The sequence below is a fragment of the Lathamus discolor genome, chromosome 5 (assembly GCF_037157495.1).
Source record: "Lathamus discolor isolate bLatDis1 chromosome 5, bLatDis1.hap1, whole genome shotgun sequence".
NCBI classification, from domain to species: Eukaryota; Metazoa; Chordata; class Aves; order Psittaciformes; family Psittacidae; genus Lathamus; species Lathamus discolor.
This window is the reverse complement of record NC_088888.1, coordinates 95,946,027-95,969,985: the sequence shown is the minus strand read 5'-3', so window position 1 is coordinate 95,969,985 and position 23,959 is coordinate 95,946,027. Positions and strand designations below refer to the sequence as shown.

The window sequence follows — 23,959 nt, the reverse complement described above, 5'->3', positions numbered from 1 at the left end:
GGCCGCCGCCACCCGGGCTGGTGCACGGGCCGAGGCACAGCGCGGGCGCGGCGGCGGCCCCCCGAGCCGAGCCCCGTTCTCCCGGCCGCGGGCAGGCGGACTCTGCCCGCCCCGGAGCAGCCCAACGGCCGTCGCCGCCGGCCGTATCGGCTTCTCCCGCCCCGCCCCGCCCCGCCCTGCCCGAGCCACCTCAGGGGCAGCCGTCCCGCTGCTGCGGGACCCAACGTGAGAGGCGGGCCGCGGCGCAGGCGGAGCGGTGAGCGCTGCCCGCTCGGCCGCCGAAGGACCGCCTGGGTGTGTAGCGGAGCCGCCTCGGCCCGTCTCTCTCCTCTGCCCGCCCGCAGAGTTCTCGCCTCGGCCGGTGCCTCCCCCCCGGGAGCTCCCTGCCTCTCTCCCCGCTTCGCCCCCCCGCAGCACCGGTGCCGCCCGGCACCCGCCGCCCCCCGGGCCGCGATCGGGCCCCGGCGGCCAGGGAAGGGGGAAAGGGGGCCGGCGGAGGAGGGGATGGGATGGGAGGGGGTGGGGGGGTTGTAGCAGCATCACCATGGCGACAGTGACGTCATCTCACCCTGGATCTAATTGGAGGAAACCCCGTGGCCCCAGCCGCAGCCCACGGGCCAACCGAGCTTGTGCCCTGCCTGCGCTCGCCCCCGCGGCGGCGCGCTCTGCTCGGATTGGCTGCCAGGGCGCGGGGGGGCGGGGCCAGCCCCGCAGACAAGGCTGCGATTGGCCGCGTGGGCGCGGGTTGAACAGCGGGTAGGCCTGCCTGTGCCAACGCCCTTTAGCGCTGGCTCTCGCCGGAGACGGGAGCGGTTCTTTCTCTCCGCCACAGCCCCGAGCGAGGCAGCCGATCGGGTGGCGCCCGCGGCCCGGCCCAGCCAAGCGGAACCAGGTGAGCGCCGTGCCGCGGCCCGGCGGCGGGCACGGGCCCCGCTCCGCCGCTGCCTGCCGCCGCGTCCTCCATTTTGTGATCGCGGCGTGGAGCGCTCGGCGGCCCCGGAGAGCGGGGAGGCGCAGCCAGCCAGCGCCGCCATTTCGCACCCAGCGGGGCCGCCGGCTTCCTCTTTCCGCCCTGCCGCCGCTGGAGGCCGCGCCGGCCGCCCTCCGTCCCGCTGTCCTCCGCCGTCCCTGGGGACGCGGCCGCCCCTGGCCCCCGCTCTCGTCGGGACCGAGACCCCACCCACTGCCGCTCCGCCGGGCTCCGCTGCCGGCAGTGCGGGGCCGTCGCGGCCCCCGCCAAGCCGGGAGCCGCCGTCCCGGGCTGGAGTTAGGGCCGCTTCTGCCGGGGGGATGCGGGAGGCCAGGACCCGCCGCGCCCCGCCGCCAGGAGGCGAAGCAGCCTGGCCCCGCCGCCCCGCCCCGGCCGCTCCGGGTTCCCCTGGCCGCGCTCGCCCCACAGAGCGCGGGTGCCCGAGGGAGGCGGGTCCAGGGCCGGCTCTGCCAGCCCGTTGGGTTTTAACCCCTTCCTTGCCTCCCCAGGGACGAGCTCGTCTCGCTCCTTATTTGTTTCTTTCCCGCGTTTCTCGCCTTTAGCATCCGCCTTTCTTCAGCTCTCACCTGCAGGGCTTGTGGCACACGGGGGAAGGGCTTTGGGCGAGGTGACGAGGGTGATGGGGTTTCGTTCTCCAGGTTCGTGTTAGAAGGCAAGGAAGAAAAGCAGGGTGAGGACAAAAGTCCGCCCTGACGGAAAAATAGCTATTTCCAGTGCTTGGTCTTTAGGATGCTGTCCCTTGGCTGGCACTGAGTGTGCCTCCCCAGTTGGGTTTCTAGGTCGTGGTTTCCCTAGGGGTGGACCCTTGAGAGTAGTGCCTCTCCCCGTAGCCCTGCATGGAAGGGCAGGTTGCTGTAGTCCATCTTTCCACAAGAAGCACTTGAGATGGGGAAGGGGAGGCAAGGCTCACTGTGATCCTTGGTGTTTGGTGGGTTGCAAAGGGTGGCATACGATTTTGCTCTGTAGTGAACATCCTAGCGCCATGGTTACTGTCTTCTTTCTGGCAGGTTTTGAGGTGCATTCTCGTGTTGGTAGTGTGACGTCCCCAGCTTCTCCTGCTTTTTCTACTCTACTGCTCTTGCCCCACTGCCAGCCACAATGGATAAGACCGAGTTGATCCAGAAAGCCAAGCTGGCTGAGCAGGCTGAGCGCTATGATGATATGGCCACCTGCATGAAGGCAGTAACTGAGCAAGGTGCTGAGCTGTCCAATGAGGAGCGCAACCTGCTCTCAGTGGCCTACAAGAACGTAGTGGGGGGTCGGCGCTCTGCCTGGAGGGTCATCTCTAGCATTGAGCAGAAGACAGACACCAGTGACAAGAAGATGCAGCTTATCAAAGACTATCGGGAGAAGGTGGAGTCTGAGCTCAGGTCCATCTGCACCACTGTGCTGGTGAGTGGGGATTTCCTTTTTTATTCTGTTTATTTTTAGGATAAAGAAATACCGTATGCATGTGTTCTGCTGTACAGGCGAATAAGACTGGGAGCTTGACTGGGGAACGTTGTGTGAAGTATGCTGGGATGGGGAAGTCTGGGCAGTAACTTCTGCAGTCATTATGTGGGTTTCTGTGAGGAGGAAGATCGTCTGCTCTACACTGTGGCCCTAGATGTATAGAGGTATCTGAGATACACACTCAATTTTGAGTGTGCATTTAGAATACATTTTTGGCTGGAGTGATCCATATGTAGTACTGCACTAGGTAATTGCAGAGAATTTAGCCTCATGCCTATTTGTGCTGTGGTTTGTAAGCTGATCTATTCGTAAGATAAGCTGAAAAGAAAGTGAGAAAACCCCTTTATTTCTTCAGATCAGAGCTAGTAACCTGTTAAAAGCATTTAAACTGGGTGTGCATTTTGTTTACATCCTGTGAAGCAAAAGACTGTCAAGGGGTATTTAAGACATGTTTTGAGGATCTTTTTGACGAAAATATATTTTTATAAAGTAAAACATACATGTTGAAGATAGGAAATAGACATGTAGAAGTCGGCTTTGTCAGATTCAAGCTGATTTCTCAGGGTAATCTTTAAGATGCATTTGCAGTAATTATGGAATAATGTAAAACTGAGGTGTGAAAACTGGCACGACACCCCAGGAATGCATCAAAGCCCAGGAATACATTCCTATACAAGCAGCAGAATTCCAGATGCTATTGATAACGAAACTGTACTGCGCTGTAGTGGCAGCTGAAGAGACGTGTCAGGGGTGTGGAGGCTGCTGGTCCCTATTCCATGTGACGAGAGTTGTGGCTGCAGGAAGCTACATGTGTGTAATGCAGTAGTAACTGTGTGGCAGATAATCTTCACTGGTTTATTTGCTCTTTCTCATTATTTTTGTCTAGTGTCTCTTATTGCTAACATAAGAACAGGAAGAAGCAGGTCTATAAGGAGTTAAACAATTTTGAGGTGAATGTATCCTAGATTAGTTTAGGAGACCTGAATATAAAGCTGATGGGTTTGGTAGTAACTGAATTTTTTTCTTCACTTCATAAGTGTTCTGGATCCTCACATGCAAGGGAGTATTTCTTTGGATTGTGCTGAAAAAACCCTTTTTTCCTTGCATGCTGCTGAACAGGTTTTGGGGATTTTTTCTAAAACAGTCAAAATGAGTTACCTTTGGTCAAAAATAATTTGGATGTTTATCAGCTTAATGAATAAGTTGAGTTAATTTCTTAACACATTCCAGAGTCCTGTGTCTTCCAAAGAGTTTCTCCAGTTACAGGCATAGTGAAGTTGTAAAACTTTTACCTTTGTGAAAATGATGTGACTTGTGTAGAGCTGTGGCTACTGATGCCTGTGACTGGTTTCACTAGAACCTGTGTGACCAGATGCCAGCATTCTGCCATCAGGAGCTGGTGCTTCCATAGGGAGACTGAATGCCTCTGAATGATAAAGGTAGCGAGCCATTTCATGCAGTGTCTATACTGAAATTATTCCAGGCACATCAAATGGTGGACAGCAGGCAGTCTGGTAACCGTGCTAACACAAGCCTCTGATGCAGAGAAAGTAAGCTCTTCCTGTGCTAGCTGGGTTTTCCCCTGCATTGTAGTCTTTCTCTGTTCTCAGCAATGACCTGGTTGGCAACTCTTTCCTTCCCTTCTCACCTGGAAGGCTACAGGAAGTAGTGAAGACCGAAACCTGCAACTGTGCGTGCTTTTCCTGTTCTGCCCTGCTGGCAAAGATGTGCCTTCCTTTGGTAGGAGCAGATGTCAGCCTGTCTACTGCAAGCCTTCTGACTTTTATCCTTCCTTTGAGGGACATGTGCAAGTTACATTCTGTTCAGCTTCTTTCCCTTTCCTCCTCCATCTAGCACTTCTATGATCCATGAGTCAGCATCCAAGAAGTTGGAACTCACAATGTGCAGGCACTACAAAGGATGGGTTTCCTAAAGCTGAGCTGCAAAGGAGTTTTGACTCCTCCTCCTTTGAGTTACAGTTGTGGGTTTTTTTTCCTTTAGTAATGCTATAGTAAGTGCTTGTAACATTTTTAGATCTCTTTAAGCTGAATCTCAGAGATGGGCCTTTAACTCTAGGAAGGCAGCTAATCTGAAACAACTGCTGGCAAGTAGTATGGAAAGGTTGCTTGTCATCTGGAGTATTTGGATTTAGCAAGGGTGGATGTGTGGGGTGGAGTGTGACTGCTGTTAGTCATACTACTAACAGTTTTTTCAAAAGGCTTTTATTGCTGGTGTGGCACACCTTTTGAAAAGGAAGTATATCTGCTTCATTTGGAAATACTCTAACGCTACAGAATACTGCTAATTTTTGATGGAAAAGGCAGCAACAACTCTGGATGTACAATTGCCTTTTTTCCATAAAGAATGCCATAAGCCAATTAGGTAAAGCATTGGTCTAGGGCACTGGTTGATAAGGAACTTAAATTTAATAACCACTAGAATACAACCATCAAAAATTATTTTGAGATATCTACATACAGATATACATAGATAACTAAATAATCAGCAAGTTTTATTTTAACTTACAAGCAGTATCAGTGGTCACAGTAAGATCTTCCATCTGATGCCAAGCAGTGAAGGCATTGCTTTAACTGCCTATATTGCAAATAGGAGGAGATGTGATCTAAGCCCTTTTTAACTCTTAATTTTATGACTGGTCTTTCAGGTGACAGTGGTTCTTTAATGAAGAGGTGGTACACCAAGGTGGAACAACTTGCACAAATGTTTTATGTGAAAGGTACACTGGGAGGTTTTATGAAGTCTCTCTGTTGATTGATTAATTCCTTGGTAATGCAGAAAATTAATGTTGAGTCATCCCTTATGAAGCCTAGTCAAAACTGTTCTTGAAACTTTTGTCCCTGAATAAAGAAACAGGTTGGCAACTTAACTTTTTTTTTCAAGGTGAAGTTGAGCTATGTTGTTTCAGATACTCTCTGAGCACAAAGTTCATGTTTCTTTATATTTTCTGAGTGACTTCAAGACAGGGATGATTGATAATGTAGACGGGATGGGTGCAGCAGCAACTTCCACATAGTGAAATAACGTGGAACTTTGAAGGTGGAATGTAAGACCAATGCTTTATTGTATGTATACCCACTGTTTAGTGACATCAGATTTTCAAAAAAGGCAGCTTTTGAATTGGGACTTCTCTGGGGGAGCAGATCAAACTGCTGAGATTTCTGAGAGCCTCAGTCGCTTTTCACAGCAATAACTCATGTTGCCTTCAAGCTTCATTCTTTAGAGACAGCTAGTGTCTTATTTCAGTTTTTACTGTCTTAAGGTTGAGAAGATGCTTGTAAATGTTTGATCTTCTGTGAGATTGCAGTGTTAATTGTTGAAAGCATGAATTAGTGTGTTGCTCTTGCCAGCTCTCTCTTCCTTTGTTATTTCCTTCCTTCCTTCCTTCCCCCACCCCAGGGTTGCAGTGTCGTTACTACTTCTGCTTTGCATAATTAAGAAACAATAAAACCTAATAAAAACAAAGGTAAAAATCTATGTCCCCTTCTGATTTTTATTCATTTTGTAGATCTAGTTGTAAAGTTCCTTTGTTAAAAATGAACAAAACAAAAATCCCCATACTGGAGAATGAGGTTCAAGTTGGATGTCTTCAGCAGCACAACTTCATAGCTTCATTGAAAATGAAGTTGGTATTTTCTTCCATCAGCAAATAGATTCCTCTGTCAGCTTAAATATCTGATGTTAGATGATGAATAAGCTTTGATTATAGCACTGTTTCTTCCCTGCTGTTACCTTTGGCCTACAGAAAAGTGAAGTCTTGATGATGATGAATATTCATGCAGAAATTTGGAAGATTCAGTAAATATCAGCTTAATGCTGCTATATAAACAGTTTACTAGAGTTTCCTTTCTTGTGAATCCTTTCTCTCTGCTTTTCTATTTTCAATGAATCACCAGACTTTATACGGAAATAGAATCATAGAATATTAAGGGTTGGAAAGGACCTTAAGATCATCTAGTTCCAACCCCCCTGCCATGGGCAGGGACACCTTACACTAAACCATCCCACACAAGGCTCTGTCCAACCTGGCTTTGAACACTGCCAGGGATGGAGCATTCACAGCTTCCCTGGGTGACCCATTCCAGTGCCTCACCACCCTAACAGTAAAGAATTTCTTCCTTATATCCAATCTAAACTTCCCCTGTTTAAGTTTTAACCTGTTAACCTTTGTCCTATCACTACAGTCCCTAATGAAGAGTCCCTCCCCAGCATCCCTGTAGCCCCCCTTCAGATACTGGAAGGCTGCTATGAGGTCTCTAGGCAGGCTTCTCCAGTGACAAGAGTGCAGAGGTGAAAATAGCATCTGAGTAAGAGCGTATTAGTCTTTGACACTGGGAACTATGTAGGATGCAGTTTTATTCTGAAGGTTGGGCATACTAATCACTTAATATTACTTTTTTACTTGAATTAGTTGTCCCAGTAGTGGTTGGGACAGTGTTTCAGGTATTACGTTTTTTCCTTTTGTAAGTTAAAGCAAATGCTATTGGCTCATCCTTTTTCAGTAGCTGACTAAAAGGACTAGCTACTTCATGACTCAAAGCCAGACTTTAGATTGGGAATATTATTTCTTGGCAAATCCAGAATTGTGAAGTGAATGTAAAATGAATGTTTTAATTTGGAATAACAGTCATCATTTAGAAGAACGGTAATATGTGAGGAGAGAGTTTATTCTCCTTTGTGTTCTTAGCACAACTTCTAGCAAACACCAACACATTTATGATAAGAATTGCGGAACTTAGTGCATTAATCTCTTGTAGCTTAATATGCTTAAATGTTAAACTCATTATCTGAATTTGACTTGCTCATAGTTGTACCTTCTCTTACGTGAGCTTTTGCCCTTCATTAGAATCTGCTGCTGGAATACTAACTACGCTTCTGTGCAAGGAAAGCTGAATCTGTTTCTAAGAAAGGACTGACACTTGGAGAACTGAAGTCTAGAATGCACTGAGGTTCTTGAAGCGTCTGAAAACTGTTAAAGCCCAACTAAAAATAGTTCCAGGAATTCCGATGGTAGCTGAGGCCTCCATCCCATACAGTCATTGCTTGCTGCCCCCTCCCCCTGCAACTGGATACTGAATTTCTAGAATATTACAAGCAAGCTAGTGAAGGATACAAGATGAATGGCAGCAAGGTAATCTCTCTGAGGTTCTGAAAGCTTGTGCCATTAAGTTACTTGTGTGTGCAGTGTCACTTCCTTTTTTCAGAAGGTACTAGGGTGAGTTTAGATCATTGATTTGGTTTGCATGGATATCTCCATCTTGAGGCAAAAGTGAGAGTAGGGTTAACTTGTGTCTGTTGAAAAAATAAAACCTGAAGATCAGTGGCTTGTCTGTTCTTAAAAATTTTAGAAGTGGCCACTAGAGAATTGCACTTATGCAGCCATAGCTCCTAACAGCTCTGAAAAGCCTGTCCTGAATGTTACATCCTGTGAGAAGCAGGATGTGGAGTCCTTGAAAATAGGAAATAGTTATACTGATACAGGTGACCAGCTGTTGAGAATGGGGCAGCCAAAGCCTCATCTGTCTCCAGTGTCAAACCCATTATTTAATGACAGCAAGCTATAGATTAACTAGCCTGATAGTAATCAAGGCTGTTAAAGCTTTGTACTATACCTTTGCCAATATTAAAGTATTAGATTTACCAGTATGGGCACAGAAGCTTGTGGGTTTTTTTTGTTGGTTTTTTTTTTTTTGTTGTTGTTGTTTTTTTTTCTAGTAATGGGGGATACCTGAAGCCTTGGGTGGGATGGTTTAGTGTGAGGTGTCCCTGCCCATGGCGGGGGGGTTGGAACTAGATGATCTTGAGGTCCTTTCCAACCCTAACTATTCTATGATTCTGTGATTTTTAGAGGAAGGTGGTGAGAAAAATGGCAGGGGGAGAGCTGGTAAAAGTACATGGATATTCTTTCTTTATAAGTTTGATAGGTGAAGGTGAGTTCTTGATTAATCAGTGTGCTCTTATTTGTGTAGGTCTTGCCCTTTTTTAGTTTTATGCTTTTGGTCTTTGAGAGCAATGGGCCTAGTGCCTTTAGATGTTATTTGCTATTTGTGTTTGAGTGGTTTTGTACTTGACCATAAACTTGAAGCTAATTTTATCACAAACTAACTAGGTAAGGTAAGTAAGACTGTTCTTGATCACTGCATTTTTGGTACTTACTCCATAGAGCTCTACTAAGTTTGTTGGCCTGATGTTTACAGCTTCCTCCTAATCCTTTCTGCTTCCCAGGATGTCAGAACCAACATCAGAATGCACCTGCTGAGCATACAGCTGACTTGTAAGCTTGTAATTGCTAATTCTCTCTGTATACCCCAATAACAGTTAATGTGAAATGGCCGTTTAGACATGAGAGGCAGTAAAAATAATGTAGGTGCTGAGTTTCACATTTTGTGGTTCTGTGCACCCATGAAACCATCAGATGTAAAGACCTATGAACTAGAAAGTCCTGAATTCGTTGATTTTGCTTGTGCCTTTCTCTTAGTTTGTTAAAGGAGTCAAGGGTTTGATTTACCAGTTCCTAATGTGATAAGGGTTTATTACTTGCTCCGGTAATCTTTATTCTGTCCTTTAATGTATACGATCTATCCACTGAAGTAATTGGACAAAGGAGTTATGTTAAGCTCTGGAAACAGAAAGCATTCCATTGTCTCCAATAATAAATTTTCTGAATACACTATGTGCATGCTTACCAGATTGACAGCCTCATATTTCCTGGATGAAACTTCTTCAGGAAGTGCTGTTCTGAAGTTGAATGAATTTTCCAAAATTCTTGCAAGCAGAAATCATTTTAAATGGAAGTACGTAGCAGGGCCTTAGTAAGAAAGTCAAGGCTCACTTGCTGTGAGAAATGGTTATAATGAGGCTATCTGAAATGTTGGCTTCTAGTTTTTTGTGACTTAAAGGTTACAATTCATTGTTGTAGGTTGCCTCATTTGGAAAATAACAACTTACTGGCACACTCCTAATACACTGAGTGAAATATTACATTGCTGGGTTTCTTTCAAGGTGAAGTTCGACAATGCAGAAGGCTCTTCCAGCTGCACTAAGCAATGATCTGTTTCATTATCATAGAATAGTTTGGCTTGGAGGGGACCTTAAAGATCATCCAGTTCCAACCCCCTGCCACAGGCAGTGACACCTTCCATTAGAGCAGCTTGCTCCAAGCCCCATCCAACCTGACCTTGAACACTGCCAGGAATGGGACAGTCATAGCTTCTCTGTGTCAGGGCCTCAGCACCCTCACAGTAAAGAATTCCTTCCTAATGTCTAATCTAAATCTACTCTCTGTCAATTTAAAGCCATTATCCTTCTGGATTTCACTGTTTACAAGCCTCTAGGCTCTAGGCAGAAGTGAGGCAAGAAACACTTTTAGGCCCTCCAGAGTGTATTTATTGTCACGAATTTTGATGTTTTCTGGCTCTAAAAATAAACATTTGCACAAGGGCAACACACCTTAAGCCTGCATGAATCTTACACACTGTTGTTCATTTTGAGTATTGTTAAGTCTAGATATATCTTGGTCAGTCACTTAATTGTACCTTCAGGGCTTTTGGAGCTGCAGAGCATAGAAATATTTTTAAATGCAAATTCAGTATTTTTTGTTTGATTCTATCATGTTAGGAAAGATCACAAATGGAAGATGCTGAAAGAAACTTTTAGGTAGTCAGGATTCTGAAGAGAAGGATTTGCTGTCAGTAATGCATGTTTACTGAGAGGAGTGTAACTCTTGAAGTATTTTGAGGAATTAGAAATATGGAAAATGCAATCACAGAAGAATGTTACAATCAATTCGAGATAAATGTGATAAAAAGAAAATCTTCCCGAAAGCTTTTGGCTGTGTTGTATGGCCATTACTTCAGAAAAAGATTGTAATTATTGAAAGGGGATGACATTTTTTTTTTTTTTTTAAAGACTCATTTTGACATTTTGCAGGAGAACTGGGAAACCTCCAGGTTCTGCCATAAAAACTTGAATAATTCTTTGATTTTCACTAGGTTGTTGATTTTTGTCTGATGAAAATCTATAGAGAAAGGAGAACTTGCATTTCCACACACTTCTAGTTCCTGGCTTACATAGTTCTTTGAGGACCACAGAACTTTCTAACTTCTTGGTTTAGGGGAAATGTTAGCAGTGAATGTAAATTCTAAGTGAAATTAATCTCAACCCCAGGTGGAAATAGTGTAGGCAGACATGCTTCAGCTCAGGCTTCCAATGTATCTGTTAAGTGGGATTCCAGATACTTATTCAGGGCCAGTCCTAAAGATTGACTGCCAGTTTTTCAAGCTATGTAGACAAAACTCAGAACCAAATGGAAAAGATGAATTAGGTCATCTTCTCCCTTTCCATGCCAGGTATGTTTGTCTCTCCTTTCAGCAGTGCCTTGTCAGGTCATCTTAAGGCCACACCATTACTGGAAAGGCATACATGTATTTTCCTCAATAGATAAACTGAACTGCTAGCGGTCTTAAGAGGTGCGTATGAGAACTATTTAAAGCTCTCCCAAAAGGAGATGATGCATAAAGCTTGAATCCAGAAGGATAAAGAGCTTCTGCTGAATTACACTTTTGAAAGTAAAGTGATCTTTCTGTTGCGGCAGGGGACTCTCCCTTTCCTGTTAAGAAAACAACTGCTGAATGTTAAAACACACCTAGGTTGCAGTGAGTCATACTGTGGACTTTGGAATGACTGATTATACTTGAAGTAGTTGAAAAGTCTTTGTAACAATTTACTAGATGATTAAAACAGGCAGTCACTTGTGAGTAGAAGCCTTATTGAAAGGTCTGAGCCTGCACCGATCATCTGTGCTGTCAAACACTTTGGAACTTTTAATGTGTTTAAATGCACATTTAATGGTTATATTAAGGGAATATATTGCTCTGAGCTGCCTCACCAACTTCTTAGCTTTACTTCTTGGCTGCAATTAAGTTGGAAACCATTTCCCTATATGCTACTTGTAGGTGATTTTCCTCATGGTGGAGCTGGACCTTCAGAAATACTTGAGGCTGAAGAATTTTTCCAGGTATTTTGCACGCTGCATCTGTGGATGAATGTATGTGGTGTCACACACTGCATAGTGTGCCTGTTAGATGCAAGCTGCTTATCTTCTAGATGGGACTGTGATGCTGAATCTGTGTGAGTTAACTTGCTAAATAAGAAAGTGTTGACATACATTCAGTGCATCTGCATTATTCTTAAGGGTTCTTGTCACAAAATAGATTTATTTTGAAACAGTTTCTTCACTTGCATGTGACCATTTGGTTCTGTGGGATTTGGCCAGTAAGTGTATGCTGTTCTAAGCAAGTACAATGTTAAGTAATCAGAGCTACTTGGTATCACCCATGTAATGTCTGTTCTGGTGCTAACTTCAGTGTTCCTTAGAGGAATTGCAAAAAGCACACACACACACACACACACACAAACCCCAACAAAAAACAAAACCCCAAAAGCACTTAAAAGTTCAAAATAGGGAACATTCAATGCTCTCTCAGGAAGGGAGGGACCACCTAGGAAATGGCAATAAAATTCAGTCTAGTCTCTGTAAGACCTGTGAAAACAGGTACCCTGCAGAGTAGTAGCACCTCCTCTGCTGGGAGGTCTGAGGAGAGCTTGGACAGCAGTTTCTGAGCAGCTGATTTGAAGTTCTAGCTGATTTGGTTTTATTTTAGCTCCCCATGTCATTGAATTTTTTCCATCATTGGATGAGGAGAAATTTTTTTTTTCTTATGCTGTATGCATTGATATTGGTTAGTTTGTTCTTGTATCAGGAAAGATTAATACTATTACATTTTCTTCTCTCTGGATGCTTTTTGTGCTATATGAGTTAAAGCCCAGCAGAGGACTTTGTCTTAAATTACTAAAACCTGCAAATACAAATTACTTCCCACAAACTGTTACGGAGTTTGCTTTCAGAGAATAGCATTTAAAATCATATGCCTGAAAGATGGAAGATGGTGTTGGAATAAGGTGTTTTCAACAGACTAAACTAAGATATATATGGACATTAAGCTCAAGAATATTGCTGAAACAATATTCTTGAAACAGGCTGACTTGAAAAGTCAAACTTTATACAGACTTTAGTCACAAAACTGTGGCAGCAATTTCTACCATCAGCACACTCCTCCTTGCTAAAGATCAAGCAGCAGCTTAACCAGTTTATATTTTGGAGGGCATTTCTGGTGGTTGCTTTTACACTGAGGTTTTTTCCTTCTGGTGGAGCAAAAGTAACACTGTACTGTTGGTGAGAAATGCGTATGGCAATGTAGATCAGTTTTTTAATAGAATAACATTAAATAACTTGATGCTGGTGATGTGACCCAAACATGTCATAGGTGTTGACATCTGACTGATGGTTGCATTGTAAATATTTTGAGTTGCTTTAGTTTAATGCATTGGGAACTTCTGACTGTACCTAGGCACATGGTATATTTACCTTGCTTTGAAAATTGACCTTAAAATACTTGTGATCAGTAGATAATCTTGAGCTGATTTGGTTCATGTTCCTCCTTGATCTAGAGCTGGTAAGTGTGAAGAATATTTCTGTTAGCTAATGATACTGCAATATATGCAGAAACTTGTACTTGTGTATTTGCTTTTCTTATTGAAGTCCAGTTCTAAATGGCACAAGTGCTGAAGGTAGCTCAAAGGTCAGTTTGGTATGCAAGATGTTTTCTGTACTTCATCTTTGCTGTGAAGATTCTTTGTAGCTGAACACGTGGGAAGAGAACACAGCACAGATCAGATATTAGTGGTATTTCTCTGCCACTTGAACCTAACCACATAGTTAAATTGTCCAGAAAGTATTTGGTGTACACTGGTTGAACTTGATGTCTCAGTTAGGCTTGCCTTTTAAAATAGGCTGAGATGGGGGAGGTTATTGGGACTTTCTGTTTTGATGTCAGCTTTTAAAAGAAGGGGTTGTCTTGAAAACAGGTAACAGAATGCTTACAAGGAGTGGGACTGGTCCATGAATTGGAGGGGATGTGTAGGGAGAGGCTGGCTGGCAGCATACACAACAAATAATTATGAAAGAGCTGTGTCTTCAGGGAGCTTCTTTGTATCAGGCACTTCAAGGAAGATATGGCTGGCATATTCCTTCAGGGCTTGCTTTTCATAAAGCTGAAATAATGGGGTGAGAGCAGATGAATTAAACTTAGTATTTCTGGCTCAGGTTAATTGTGGTACGCTGGTACTACAACCATATGTTCAGCCCTTGTTCCTGCTTAGGCAGAGGGGAAAAGAGACTAAGAGAGGACAGTTCCTCAGTTGGGAAGGAACAAAAGTAGAACTGGAGAAGGATCCAAAAAGACAATTGAAATGTAACTTTCTCTTGGCATATAAAGCAGTAAGTCTGCTAATGGAGAGAAAAATATAAAATAGCCATTCCAGCTTTAAAGGGGGAAGTGAATTGCCGCTAGCTCACAGCCCGCTCCCCATGGCTCCTTCAGGCACTGGCACATCTCTTCCAGGGACTGGTAGCCCTTTGTTGCTGCCACCTCTTTAATAGATAAATAAGCCTGCCTTCTGTAGAAGGGGAAAAGAGCACCGTATATGAGAAAATGATGCTGTAAGGATGTCAAGAGTGTTAGCATACTGTAAAGGTAGAAATAAATTGAGAAGAAAAAATGAGCAGTGGGGTGGGGAATCCTGTCAACTACAGAAGGACTAGCCTCTTGAGATTAATGCATCTGTGGGGGGGAATAGCAGATACCAATCACAAACTGCCACAGTATAAACCTGTCTTAATGCAACTGCACCAGGGCAGGAAGGGTCCAGCTTGAGGACAGAGTTTTGACTCCTGCATTTGATTCCTAGTGTTTGATTACTGCTTGTGGTTCTGAGAGTCACCCACCAGCAGCTCAAACATCATGTATGGCTTTTCATGGCAGTGTCTGAGGCATGTTTGACATCGCAGGGCAAGTAATTGCTGGTTGTACAGGTCTCGGTTTAGCCTAATTTAGTGATAAGAACAGTCACAGTTCTTGATGATGGTGGCAACTGTATTTTGATATATAACTTTTTTCTTACCACCCCTACCCCCCAAAAAAAAGAAAAGGGGCGGGCATGTTTGCTGTATGTGAACATGAATGGCAGTCTGCTGTATTGGCTGACTTCAGAAACTGTACCTGTGGCAGTGCCTATCTGTCTTTAGGTAAAATATATCATAATAAATCTTAAGTTTGGCTGAGCTCTGCTTCATTGCTTAGGCTGCCTGTACGCATTTTACCTACTTTCAGTTGCTGTTTAAAGTGAGGGTTCCTTGGCTGATTGATGTCTGATAGAAAGGTAGAAAAGCCCAAGTGGGGAAAGATGGAGAACAGATGTAGGAAATGTTGAGTTTTCATGACTACTAATGACTCACAACAGTTTAAAGTAAATCATTAAGTAAATCATTATTGTGCTGCCTGCTGTTGCTGCCTCACCAACATTTTGTCCATTAGAGGGAGGGTAAGGTGCCTTCCAGGAAATTATGATGATACCCAGACATGAATGGCTTACTAAGTATACCAAATAAAATACATTATTGATTTGAAAGATAACATCCAGATGGATAAATGGTTTTACACAAAGTCTGTTTGTATTCTGTTCTGTGTAATTCATAAATGAGGTATTTTTTTAATAGTCCTAAATGGAACCAAACCAGATACATGAAGTCCAGCATGAATGTGTTTCACCTGAGCTGACAGAAGCACAGATCTCTCCCTTACCATGTGCTGTGGTAAGGATTAGGAGGCCCCTGAGAAATAGGAGTGGGAGCTGCTGACAGGCCAGCTCAGCTCCTCCAGCTGAGGAGTGCCTAGGAAACAAAGCAGTGTTTGCAACCCACTCTTTGCTGTCTGTAAAGCTACAGTTCACTCCCATCATCCACTTGTTTCCCTAAGTTTCTCAGAAATCTGCACAGAACCACTCGGTTTCAAGCCTGCAGAGTGGAGGCAGCACTTTGAAGATGCACTTACGCAGAGGATGCAGCACCATGTTCCTGCAGTAGGGTTGAGGCCCTGGCAGAATCATTTGTGCTTCTGGAAGAAGTGTGTGGCCTACCCCATCTGACAAAAAAAAAAAAAAAAAAAAAAGGAAAAAAGTGGGTCTTAATGCTCTTGGGAATAATGTATGTTTGAGGCTCAGCTTAAATTGGACACGCTAAAGCTCTCCTGTAAGCATTTAGTATACACTAGATTCCAGGGTCCTAGTATGTTTAAGTCATAACCGCATCAGTTACACATGGGACTTTACTGCTAAAGCTACCTCCAAAGACTGAATTTTGTAATAAGAGCAGTAATACTGTTTGTGTGCTAAGTATACAATAAATCTTTAGGTTTTGGAAGGCATAAAAGAAAAAAGCTTGTTTGTTCCCTTGTTGATGTAACATCTTGAAAAGTTCTATTTTGGCATTTAAAAGAAAAAGCAGAGATACAGTTTTGTCAAATACCCGGTCTAAAATCCCATACAACATATCTTTCTTGGTTGCTGGTCAGTGCTCCTTAGGTTGTGGCGTAGGTTTTCACATCGAATGTGAGCAGATGCATAAGTCACATCACTGCTGTTTAATGCAGTCTTATGCATTATGATGGCCTTTAGAAGCTGACAGTTACTCTTTGGTCATGACTGATTTAAAGAACCTTTTCTAATGTAGGTGTACTGCATGTTGACTTTCATCATTCAGGGCAGTTTCTTGGAAAAGCAAGTCTGTCTGTTAAAACCGAGGTTCCTGCATTGTTATATCTGAGACTTTGAAACTGGTTTTGGTAGTGTTGTCCTTTTATGGCTGCTGTTGACATCTGTCATAGGAGAAAAGCATCTGAAAAACATTGATCCAAACTGTGAAGTTTTTCTCATTGCAGAAACCTGTAGGGTGGGAATAACTCATTCTAATATGGGAATGACTCATGCAAAATAACAGTATTAATATGGGGTTGTATTACCCATCTGCCTACTATGTCTTAACTCTTGTTTTGAAACATATCTACGGTTTTGCTATGTTTTCCATAACACAGGGAGGTGTACCATTTCATACACTTGCTCAAGCCCTTGCCTACATTGCTGTGTTAAACTGTTACACGAATTTGCTGCTTAGCCCTGGGCCATACTAGCCAGTGTCTAGTCTTTGACAGTGGTTTTGTAGATTTACAGAAAGTCGTAAAAATGTCTGTTTCTGATTTGGTAAGTGGATGGGTATGTCGGGCTCTGTATCATCTTGCCCTCCTGCTGCTTTCTCTAGGGTGGTAATAAGAGCCCTCGTAACTCTGCTGTTTCTTTATGCCTTGGTAAGGGGGATCTCTGAAAGGAGCTTGTCTATGGAGCTATGCAGTATTACATCCATGGTAAGCACCCTGTCTGTGTGGAGTCAAAAGTCCTTTTTTCACCTGGTTGGAAGTACCCTAATACAAGTGTTGGTTTAAAATAACTGCCAGCCCCTCCAGTGGGCCTGGAATGAGTAAACACTGAGCTGGATTGCTCTGCTACTGTTGATTATTAAAGGAAGCAATAATGGTGCAGTGGTATGCATACGGAGTAGGCTGGTGTCTAAAATTAGCTCATTTTAATTATAGTGCTACAGTTGCTAATTAAAATGCTGAGGGTTTTTGGCCTGGAAGTTTACAGTTCCTTAAATGTTTTCATTGTAGGTGCTTCATGAATTTGGATATATGTTCTGTAACAAAAATCTTACATAACTAGCCACAGTTTGCAAGTTTTCTGGAAACTTTCTGCTGCTTTTATGACCTGTTTATTTTCCAAGTAACTGAATGCAGATCTTTATCACTTAAATTCTTAGTGTAAAGTCGCTCTGAATATTGCAGGGTTTCCTTGAGTCTATTTTGGAGCTTTTCATTAACTCCGGAGAACATAGGTCAGTTGTGGTGATGCGTTGGGTAAAATCACTGTGGCTGAGGGACATGGAGGTCAGTCAGAAGCTGCTTTCCTCCTTGTCAGCTCTCTGAAGTACCCCCTTTGCTGAGAGAAAATCCTGTGCCTCTTCTGTCCTTCACCATCACCCCTATTTTGGAAGGGCTAGGAGGCCTTGCAGAGAGACTTCCCACCTCTTGATGGAGGCTTGTAAACCTTCACTGTCCTGCTGGTTATAGGAGAGCTGTGAGCAGGGGGAGTTATGTTAGCAGCAGCTCAGGGTGTGCAGGGGAGCACTGTATGGTTCTGCCTGTTCCTGGGAGCAGCAGGGCAGGCAGGCAGGATGCCTCCCTGCTTCCTATGCTGGAGCCAGCATTGCTTTACAGCCTTACAAAGAGCTGGTACAGTTTAGTGAGGCTTCCTTCTGTCTAGACAGGTTCAAAGCCTTGTCTGTCTCTGGTAGGTGGGCTGGAGATTCCTTATCAGAAGTCTAATGACCGCAGTCTATATGAAAAATAGTTGAGTTGTTTTTCTTACGTTTTCCTGTGAAGAGGGAATAAGTTCTTACTTATAAATAGCTTTGAAACTTTCTGCATAATGTTTCATTTTTCCAGTAAGAGCTTACTCATTTGCAACAACGTTTGTGAAAATAGAAGTGCACATCTTGAAACTAAACCTGGTCCTGAAACTATCATTAGTAAACCTTTACTTGTTACTTTTTATGAAGTCTGATCGGATGGTTGATCATCTTAATGTAGTCTCCAGCTTCGTGCCTTAACACAGTTTGTTTAAATAAGTGTGCATCTATGTAAAATACCCTTTAAACTCATTTTTCCTTTGTACCAAACATTCGGGTCCAGCTGAACTTTCTGGAGAGAAATAAAATAGATTGAACTTGGTTGTGAGGGTGTATGCAATATGTCAATGTCTTTTTGTTGCTGTTCTTTCAGGAGCTGCTGGACAAATATTTAATAGCTAATGCAACTAATCCAGAGAGCAAGGTATTCTACCTGAAGATGAAGGGAGACTACTTCCGATACCTTGCTGAAGTTGCCTGTGGTGATGACAGAAAACGTAAGTGCCTCCTGGTCTTTGGGTTTTTAAAAGCTGATCAATGTCAGTTTTGGACCATGGGTGAGGGAACGGTAAATGAAGTCCATATGCCAGTATCGTATTATGAATTCACTTGAGTTAGCTGAGTGGGAACAACTATGTTTCAGTTGGAAATCTTCAGTGTTCATACAGACAGAGTTAAATTCTAAATAGACTTTGAGCACAGTGTGTCAGGGAGTTTTAGCTGGTGTTCCTGTCTTCTACCCTAAATTTCTGGGTAGTTGTTCCATAATGCTTGCTCAGAGCTTCTGGAAAATAATTTAGGTGAATATCTGCTAACATATTTAATTTTGTTTGTATTTCTTTACTAAAATAAAGTTGGTGAGGAAGAGTAAACAGAGCTCTGCAACATTTTTAACTCTTTTATGGAGTCCCGTTAATCTGTTAGTTTTAATCATTTCAGTGTGAGGCAGACTTCATTGTAGTCACCTTAGTCTTATCAAGAAGCAACAAAATTACTAGGTCAGTACACTACGCGAAGGAGTGTGAGCTGTACTTTGAAATGGTTGATGTTCACAGGAATAACACTGTGCCTGTAATTTTAGTTTGCTCTTTTGGATCCAGCAGAAAGGGCCTGGAAAACTTCACAGCTGGTACTGTCACTTCATACTGGGCATCCTGAGAATGCAGAACATTCCTAGAAGTTAGAACATGTGCATAGGTGGTTCTGAGTACCTCAGGAAGCTCTCCTGCAAAGGATTTTAACTCTGGTCAGAGGATGTATTAGAACGGTCTTGCAAGGTGCCCATATGCTGTTGTGATTTTAAACTCTTGGTATGGCATAAACTAGTGATATGTTTCTACATAACTAAACTAAAATTAGCCTTGGAGTGATGCCATGACACAAAGTAGATGGTCTGTTAGAGCAGGATGAGGCTGAAGTGACTGTTCCTTTGGGTTGGGCATGGTTGGCATCTGGCAGTGCTAGCTGGTTTAAACCAATTGAATTGCAAAGTGGGAGGTCAGGGCTGATTGTCACTTCAATAAAGGCTTTGTTAGCCTCCTTGTATTGTAGGAGCAGTTAAGTTGAGAGATGAAAATATACAAATGGAATAAAAATCTTTTCATTAACAAGTTGCATTCAGAAATTCTTAACCCTTTGCCTGATTCGAATGACCGCAGCAGGTCCAACTGGAGCAGAGACAACTTATCTTTAGCTTTCACAAAGATAATCTGATTCATGCTTTGTCTCTAGCAGCAGTTACAAATCTATGGACTTTTCTGAGCAGAGAAATCCCAGCTTATCTTGTCTAAAAAGACTGTTTAAAGTGATATGCATGCTGACAGGGGTACTTACTGTGGAAGAGGCACTGATTGATAACCTTATTATCAGATCCTGGTGTTTTGCTGGGAAGTTAGAGCTTATGTGTGTTACTGTGCATACATTCTGTGCTTGACTTCTTGCAAGCTTCTAGGAGTTTCATTTGAAGCTTTTCTGATGTTCTGCTTCTAAGCATCTGTTTTATTTTCTCAGCTTGAAGCCTCAGGTGTAAAGGGTGGGGCCAGTTCCGCACACGCTGTGCCTCACCTAAAAAAATCCACTGTGCAGGCCCGAAGGGTTTGCTCGCACTTGCAGAGCCCTGTAGTGACAGGCGAGGGATGTAACGGCAGGTGATACGGTGCACTGGAAGCTGCAGACCCAACCCTGCTTGTGGGCGGTTCAGAACATTGGTCGCTTGAGATTGACCCAGGAGATGGGTCTTGTTCAGAAACATCCTGAATGACCAGGCAGCCTTTTTTCCAACTGGATTTGCCTATCCGACACTGCCCTTAGTCATCGTGCTTGTAGTAAGCATGGGTAAAGCCCTTCCCAAATATCTCTTTGCGAAGCCAAGCCACCAATCAATCAATCAATTTTCTCAGCTTGAAATATATTTTATGTACTTATAAGGTAATTTACTTTCTGTTTGTTAGTTCTTTTGCCTTTTCTCCACCTGCTCTCAACAAATTAGTAGTCCATTAGCACTCATTGCAGCATGAATCCGAAAAACCCAAGTCTGTGTTTTGAATCTTTTGAATATTTAACAGATTTTACTTACCAAACTATTTTCTACAGCACTTTCTAGAGCCGTTATGGCGTTATCTCCCTCAGAGAGCTGTATTCTGAGTTCTGACAAAGGACTTCCTTTTCCTGCAGTCTCCTTCCATTCTGCAGGCATGGTTAGGGATCTCTTGTTGTCTATTGGAAGAGAACTCAAAAGAGTAGCACTCTTAAAGTACTCACTCTAGCCTGGTAACCTTTTTCCTGTAGTATTTCTCCCAATTATTTTGGGCTCCGCCTTGTTATTTTTTTATCTTGACCTGTCTACACCCAGTTTTTGGAGGCAGACTTTCAGATTTTCAGGAATATGCAGTACATGCCTTCCAAACTTCTACAAGAAGAAGTAAGGCCCTGCAGAGAATAGCCACTTTTAAGCTACGCAACCAACTGACACAAACACATCCATGCTATGCAAAGAACGAAGCAGATGTTCTGTAGAAGAAGTGATGCTCTTTTGGGTTGGGTTTTATTTTGATACTTGAAGTATCAAAAGCCACTGAGGTGATACAGTCATCTTGGATGTCTGTATTGACTATCTTCTGTGTGTTTACCTGCCTCTTGAATACCTTTGCCCTGTAGTAGCTTAATTTGCTCCCTATGTTCTGTCAGTGTGGCAGCTGTACTTAAAATGGATTTACAATCATTACCTTGATTAAAGTAAGTAAGTGCAGTGTTTCACTAAGATCAGTCTTATGAAGGACTGTTTAGTCTCTTACTAATGGAGTACTTTAAATATCTTTAGAAAAACCCAACCAAGCCCTTAATGTTTCTCATTCTTTTAACAGAAACAATAGAAAACTCACAGGGAGCTTATCAGGAGGCATTTGATATCAGCAAGAAGGAGATGCAGCCAACACATCCGATTCGCTTGGGTCTAGCTCTTAACTTCTCTGTATTTTATTATGAGATTCTCAACAATCCTGAGCTTGCCTGCACACTGGCAAAGACAGTAAGTGACTTTTTTTTCTTCTGTATGCCTGCAGGGACAGTAGAAGAGAGTTTCTACTTCATATGAATTATTATTTCCTAGAGTTTATGCAGGAAATTATCCTATTTAATGTATCTGGTTTCCAAGCTCACATTGTTAGTGGGATTAAAGGGATAAAAGCAGGTATTTACAATATGACTTAAATTTTCAGCAACACAGCAAGCTTTTATTGTGCCTTTATTATGCTTCTGTTTCAAACACAGCAATGGAGATCATTAACTTCTCATGTTCCTTTTTTTACTGATAGGTTTAGCTTCTCTTTGCTTAATGATCAGTTAATAGACTAACGATGGTTTAATCATTCTAGGCGTTTGATGAGGCTATTGCAGAACTTGATACACTGAACGAAGACTCATACAAAGACAGTACTCTCATCATGCAGTTGCTTAGAGACAACCTAACAGTAAGTTGCCTTTTTATGTGCTATGTGGTTCTGTAACTATGTATTTGCTTATTTAGACTGAATTTGTGACGAAACACAGTCCTTATTCGACTATAGGGCAAAACATAACACTGAGTTGAGCTATTTACCTTACTGTCCCTTTTCATAACTCAGTTTGAATGTAGTGTAAGATGATGTCACCATCTTCATGCTGTGTAATCTAGAATAACAACTTGGAAAGGACACGTTCTTAATTCTTTGTTGGCCTTTTCAGTGGAGGGGAGAAGGTGTGTTCAGCATGTACAAGGTAATGGACAAGAAGTCAAAATATAGTATTCTGTGGTCTGTCAGGGACTCTTGCTCAGACTTTCCTGTTGTACCTCCAGTGCAACTTTCTTTATTTGTTTTCCCAATTTTCCTTAAAAAGATATGGAATTTCAGTGTGTTAAGAATAAAAACAGTTGATGTTTCAGTATGTTTCATAATGACTACCCACTTAAGAAAAATGCCTATTGGAACCACTAAATTCTATTAAAATAAATAAGGCAACTTTTTAGGTAATATCCTCAGGATATCCACTTCATTTAAAGTTCCAGCAATGTCTGTTATTTTGCAATACTCCTTTGGTAGGAATGTCTTTTATTAGCACTATAAAATGCTTAGCTTCAGTAACCAAAATGGTAATCTTCACTTTAAGGATTCACACCGCTGCTTTTGAAATTGATATTACTTATGAAGTGAGTGTTCAGACTTGTTGAGTGGTGTGGGATTGATGACCTAGCTCACTATTAAGCACAAAGTCTGGACCTGTTCAGAACACTGCTCTGCCTCTAGTACCTGGGGTGCATAGCTAGGTGTGCCCTGGACACAGAACTATTTCCAATTGTCCCTCTTTGAGCACACACTGTAAGCCAGGGTTGTACAGCTCCAGTGCACTGGTACTTTGTAGACTGTACTTTTAAGTCCAATACATTACTATTTCTGACAGTCAGTAGTCATCCCTTTGTGGAATTAAAGCTGTGCTTTGGAAAGCTGACACTGTTTTTCTTTTCCTTTTAGTTATGGACATCAGACAGTGCAGGAGAAGAATGTGATGCTGCAGAAGGTGCAGAAAACTAAACTGCACGTGGGGCATCATTCTCCCTTTCCTTCTCAAGAAACCTTTTTACACGTCTCCATTCCTTATAGCTCCACTTGGATTTCCTATAGCAAAGAAAACCCATCCATGTGTATGGAAATCAATTTATAGTCTTTTCACACTGCAGCTTTGGGAAAACTCCATTCCTTGATTTGTGTTTGTCCTGGCCTTCCTGGTGTGCGGTTACTGCTGTAGAAAAGTATTAATAGCTTCATTTCATATAAACATAAGTAACTTCCAAACACTTATGTAGCGGACTAAAGTGTACCTGGTATTTAAAAACAAATCTGAACCAGTTCCTGCCAGTTGACTGTGTTTTGTATTACAGTAAGATATGAAAATGTAGTTAATTGCAACTAAAGAGTGTTCCACATAGCTTTTAATTCTCCACATTCCCTTCTTATTCTGCAGGGTTTCCTTTCCATAATTGACTTTCACATGCTACTGTGTATTCTTTTCAGTAGGAATATGGAAGTATTGGGCCAGATCAAGCTGAGCGTTTCTAGTTTGGAAAAAAACAAATTGAGTTGCTTCTTGTATCATGTAATACGGAAGCGTGTGTGTTTGAAAACAGGGGCTTCTCTTAATCTTCAGTTGCTGCTGTTTAAGTCGATACCCCTTCCCAATGAAAGTTCACTTACACTCCTGCCTTTGTAGTTCTGGTATTCACTTTAGTATGATGTATTAGAAGCAGCATGTTACTGCCGGAGTACAGGCAGTGCTTTTTGGCAGACTAAAGTGCATGTCATTTCTTAATACACTGGAATGGGAAAACCAATTGAAGTTCACATGTCCAAGTCTAAAATTTAGTACTTTTCCATGCAGGTTTGTGCACATGTGAGAAGGTGTCAAGTTTGTCCAGTGATTGTTACTTAGAGAGTTTGGACCACTATTGTGTGTTGCTAATCATTGATTGTAGTCCCAAAAAAGCCTTGTGAAAATGTTATGCCCTCTGTAACAGCAAAGTAACATTAAATAAAATTACATTTTATAAACCA

At 42.7% G+C, this 23,959-nt stretch overlaps 1 protein-coding gene across 1 annotated transcript; it reads left to right on the top strand.

Annotated features, from left to right (window-relative positions):
• Window positions 1-739: 739 nt before the first annotated feature.
• On the top strand, window positions 740-23,959 carry YWHAQ (tyrosine 3-monooxygenase/tryptophan 5-monooxygenase activation protein theta). The gene is made up of 6 exons (XM_065681593.1): window positions 740-892; window positions 1,999-2,383; window positions 18,250-18,373; window positions 21,239-21,402; window positions 21,749-21,844; window positions 22,883-23,959. Exons 2-6 carry the CDS (start codon window positions 2,090-2,092, stop codon window positions 22,940-22,942), a joined length of 738 nt encoding a protein of 245 aa, XP_065537665.1. The 5' UTR covers window positions 740-892; window positions 1,999-2,089; the 3' UTR covers window positions 22,943-23,959.

What these genes read in the sequence shown, in the direction of transcription:
- YWHAQ (XM_065681593.1), top strand. Translation starts at nt 2,090, where the DNA reads ATGGATAAGACCGAGTTGATCCAGAAAGCCAAGCTGGCTGAGCAGGCT. An exon ending in CTGTGGTGATGACAGAAAAC is followed by an intron (nt 18,374 to 21,238) that starts GTAAGTGCCTCC and finishes TTCTTTTAACAG; the next exon opens with AAACAATAGAAAACTCACAG. An exon ending in TGCTTAGAGACAACCTAACA is followed by an intron (nt 21,845 to 22,882) that starts GTAAGTTGCCTT and finishes TTTTCCTTTTAG; the next exon opens with TTATGGACATCAGACAGTGC.